The sequence below is a fragment of the Henckelia pumila genome, chromosome 1 (assembly GCF_033568475.1).
Source record: "Henckelia pumila isolate YLH828 chromosome 1, ASM3356847v2, whole genome shotgun sequence".
Classification (NCBI taxonomy): domain Eukaryota; kingdom Viridiplantae; phylum Streptophyta; class Magnoliopsida; order Lamiales; family Gesneriaceae; genus Henckelia; species Henckelia pumila.
Genome location: NC_133120.1, coordinates 169,931,807 through 169,936,614, shown reverse-complemented (window position 1 = coordinate 169,936,614; position 4,808 = coordinate 169,931,807). Strand labels below are relative to the sequence as shown.

At 35.3% G+C, this 4,808-nt stretch overlaps 1 protein-coding gene across 1 annotated transcript; it reads right to left on the bottom strand.

The window, feature by feature from the left end:
• Nucleotides 1-872: 872 nt before the first annotated feature.
• Nucleotides 873-4,318, bottom strand: LOC140889180 (tryptophan synthase beta chain 1). The gene is made up of 5 exons (XM_073296889.1): nt 3,962-4,318; nt 2,813-3,169; nt 1,805-2,247; nt 1,624-1,718; nt 873-1,326 (listed from the first exon to the last, which is right to left on the bottom strand). Exons 1-5 carry the CDS (start codon nt 4,268-4,270, stop codon nt 1,151-1,153), a joined length of 1,380 nt encoding a protein of 459 aa, XP_073152990.1. The 5' UTR covers nt 4,271-4,318; the 3' UTR covers nt 873-1,150.
• Between the last annotated feature and the right edge of the window lie 490 nt (nt 4,319-4,808).

The following is a 4,808-nucleotide window of genomic DNA, read 5'->3' as shown; positions in this document are numbered from 1 at the left end:
ATAATATATAGATTCTAAAAAAAGGAAAAAATAACGAAATAAATAAAATAAACAAATAAATCATAAAATAACAAAACAAAAAGGAAAGAAAATGAAAATTTTAAAAAAACTAATAATTTGGAGTTGCACTGTTCACAACACAAAAATTACATTAAAATAGAGTTGGCTGCTGAAGAATATTTCTACGTCATTTTCCTGCAGCACACTATTTTTGTGTGCTGCTGGAGATGGCCTAAAGTGTATACCGCAGTGATTATTTATTTACATAATACTTGTTCTTAAGTAGAAACAACCAAAAAATGGACATAGATAATTATTCTGTTACTACAGTTAATTATAATGCTTTGATAGTTTGATTAACATCAACCCCTAGAGAGAGAAATAGAGCGTGTGTGTATATGTTTTTTTTTTAAACATTAATTTCGGAAATTTTGTGCTACGTTTGCTTAATTTAATCCAAATTCGAAAGTTGATCTGAATTTTGATCCTACAAAATTAATTTGGTATTTTTGCAAATGAATGAATTTTTTTCTGAACACTCTTACATCAATATTTTTGTTTAATTTAAAATTTCTTTTTACATTCATTAAATTTCGATTTCCCATTCTTATTTTCAAACATAGCCTAGTTCTGATTTTTTTCCTGGCTCTTCTTAACAATCTATAAAATTTAGCCACTCCTCAAAAAACATAATCTTTAAAAAAAAAACTCCCTAAGACAATTTTGAGTCCAACAACTAATTAAAAAATAAATATAAATAAAAAATAAAACCCATAACAATAACCAAGAACGTATTCTGTCAAGGAGACTGCTACTGCATTCTGATTTTTTATTTTTTATTTTTAAAAAACGCGTTTTTTTCATTCAGAAAATGCTTCAAAACATAAGCACTAAAAACCAAGTCTTCAAACTACAACTCCAAAAGATTCTTATCAGAATCCAAACTACATAATTAACCTGCAGATTTTTCTTTGACAAAGGCTCAACATGACTGTGATGCACTATTTTAGTACTTTGTATGGTTAAAATGAATACAGTGGATCAATCCAGACAACAAAAGGATATTCTTGACGCGCAGATATAGCTCAGCTGATTTCCTCAGTTTTTTTTTTCCAATGAGTCCATATTCTTGCTTGTCGGAAAGAGACGTTTAAACATCCAAATACTTATTGACCGTGTGAACATCCTTGTCTCCTCTACCACTGCAGTTGAGGACAACCTTAGTTCCATCAGGAAGCTCTGGGCATAGCTTCTCCAGATAAGCCAGTGCATGGGATGTCTCCAGGGCAGGTATAATGCCCTCTAGCCTAGCTAGTCTCTGAAAGGCTGCAAATATAGGTCGAATAAGCCGTGAGAAAAAAACAGACGAGATTGTCACTTCAGATTTGCAGTATACGGATGAATATCTCATGCATAATAAATATGCCTCAAGTTATTTCAAATACATGAGCATATGAACCGACATTCAAAGCAGAGATTTGACATCAGTTAATGGCCTTCATTCTGTCTAAATGAAAGGAGCCTTGCTTTTTAGTTCCATCATTAGAGTTCGATAAGGAACGGACAACCACACACACTACATCAATATAGAGATCAAAATAAAATGTAGCCATCATTTCTCACCTTGTAAAGCTTCCTCATCGGTGATACTGTAGTACTCTGCCCGTCCAATATCTTTCAGAAAGCTGTGCTCCGGTCCAACTCCAGGGTAATCCAGACTATAAAAGCCATCAAGAAGTATTTATTAGTGAAAGAAAATATGTCATCACTTTAAATAAAAAGATGCTAACACGAATACTTTTACCCAGCACTTATAGAATGTGGCTCAATTATTTGCCCATCTTCATCCTGCAACAAGTAGCTCATAGCTCCATGAAGAACTCCAACCTCTCCTTTAGTCAGTGTGGCAGCATGTTTACCACTATCTAAGCCAAAACCTGCTGCCTCCACTCCAATCAATCTCACACCTCTGTCATCGACAAATTCATGAAATAGCCCCATAGCATTTGAACCTCCACCAACACATGCAACAAGCACATCAGGTTTCCCACCCCATTTTTCCAATGCCTGTTTCCTTGTTTCTTTACCAATCACTGCATGAAATTCCCTTACCATCATAGGATAGGGATGAGGCCCAGCAACGGATCCAAGTATGTAGTGAGTTGATTCCACATTAGTGACCCAGTCCCTGATAGCTTCAGATGTAGCATCCTTCAGTGTGGCAGTCCCAGAGTGAACGGCTCTAACCTACAAGCCGGAAAATTAAACAAAAAGCAGGAATACTAACTGGAAAAGGCCACTGAAGAAACGAAAAAGCAACTAAAATGCATGAATAAATTTTGCAGTTCCTCACAAGAAAATTTAAGAAACAAACTTTTAATGTCCATTGGTGACGATTGTAATTAGTAATTGGGACCTCAAAAGTCAAAACACTAGAGAAATTTAAGAAAGTTGCGTGTTTATTCATGAAACTGATCAAACTGATAATTTTTACATATCCCTTAACCGTGAGGATAACTCTATGATATTAGTTTCAAAAACAAAACCAAACATCATAAAAGATATCTGAGTCAGTTACTGCTGCTCACCAGTATCCTAACGAGCACATGAACAGAGGGCTGACAACTTCAAGCCAGCCCACCTCATTAAATAGTATTTTATTGCAATAGAATATATGCCCTCACAACACCAATCATCGCAACATAGAAATTTAAAAGGAATCATTCCATGAAAAGCAAATGCCACATGCACATCTTGGTTAAAACAGCTGGAAAGTTTTTAAAAACTGGTACAAGATGCTAGAGTAACAAACCTCGGCACCAAGAAGCCGCATTCTAAAGACATTAAGTGCTTGTCTCTCCATATCCTGAGCACCCATGTAAACAACACACTGCAGACCAAACCGAGCACAAACAGTAGCTGTGGCAACTCCATGCTGACCAGCTCCAGTTTCAGCAATAATACGCTTCTTACCCAGACGCTTGGCAAGCAAAGCTTGTGCTACCGCATTGTTGATTTTGTGAGCCCCGGTGTGATTAAGGTCTTCCCTTTTAAGGTATATATGAGGTCCCTTTCCATCAGCGCGCTTATAGTGTTCTGAAAGCCGCTCTGCAAAGTAAAGTGGGCTTTCCCTTCCAACATAGTCTTTCAATATCCCATCTAGCTCTTTCTGAAATTGATCCGGAAAATCATTATACTCAAAGTTTTAAAGAATTGCTGCACCCTCCTCCTCACTTAAATATGATCTGACTTTCCAATGTTACATCCTAATCTAATTTCTCTTAAACTCTAAGTAAGATTTATTCTTTAACTCTGGTGGATACGTTACTCTACAGTCATAAGCTAGCAAGAATAATCACGTCAGTTTTGGATTGACATAAGAGTCCTAAACCCAAAATGCATAGCAATTACCCATTTCATAAGTAAACATGCAAAGCTACTCAAATCTAATTTATCATTGGTGAAGAAAGAAAGTGCAGAATAGACTTGAACCATGCACATGAATGGAAACTATGGGTTCAAAGCAAGAAAACTATGCCATCAGATAGTCGTGATTCGTGAACTTGACCATGTACCTTGCTACAAATGTATCTGTTGTCTTTTGACCGACTATCATTCTGAAGTCATAGAATTCACAAAGATAAAAAAAGTTTAATTCCTTTGGTTCTTAAACATATTGAGCTCTTAAAACATTGGCCATTACATAGCAAAAGAAAAATTGTAGCAACTTTGTTTCTGAACTATGCTAAAACACCTTTTCATTCCCTATGTCAGTTCTATTACCTTTCCAGGACATAAAACAAACATGAAAAAAGCATCTTCAAAATCACAATGCATAATACCACGTGATTCTTTGAACAAAATATTCAATAATCACTATCCGATTGCTTTTCCAATGACAGGCAATAATTAAAAAGACGAAAAAAAATCCTAACTTTTACAAAAGGGGAGCAACCAAAACCTGAAACCCATCATCCGTAGCAAGGGATTTGAAGGCCTCCTCGAGCTCAATGAGGGCGTGCATTAAAGTTTCCGGAACGTACTTCCCGCCAAACTTTCCGAACCGGCCGAAGGAGTCTGGCCGCTGCAGCGCCGCCGTGTCAATTTCCGCCGCCATTTCTTGTGGTTTGGCCACCGTACAAACTATGGAAGGAAAACGTGGATGGCAACGAGGTGTAATTTTGCTGAATTTAAGGGGTAAAATGGGAGGCGAATGGGAATGAGAGGAGAAGCGAGCTGTGGCGGTGTAGGACGAAGAAGAAGAGGCCATGTTGGGGTTAAAGACGAGGAGTTCTGATTGATTTCGCTTTTTTTGCTGGATTTTTTCATCAAATAATGTTAATTTTGTTAAAAATATATTATTTGTTGAAAATATATATAAATATATATTATTATTTATTGTTGAATGTTGAAGGTTGAAAGTTGAAAATTGAGTTGTAAAATATTGAAAATTAGTGTGTGATGATGTAATTAATGATGTATTAATTTTTGACTAATCTCCAATTGAGATCTATAAATAGGTCTCTCCATTTGTGTAGAAAAACACAATTGTGAAGAGAGAAAAATTTTATAAAGTGTAGAATTTGATAAATTTTGAGTTTTTGAGTTTTTATTTTTTACCGTAAATTTTTACTTTTTCACAACAAGTTATCAGCACGATCGCTCGAAGGTTCTCTATATTTTCCGACGCTCCAAAATACAAGAAGAAGTCAAAAATATTCAACAAGTAAGAATTTTTATTTTACTGTTTATATATTTTTATTGTGTATATATTAATATATAATATCATGTTATGAAAAAATAAGTTT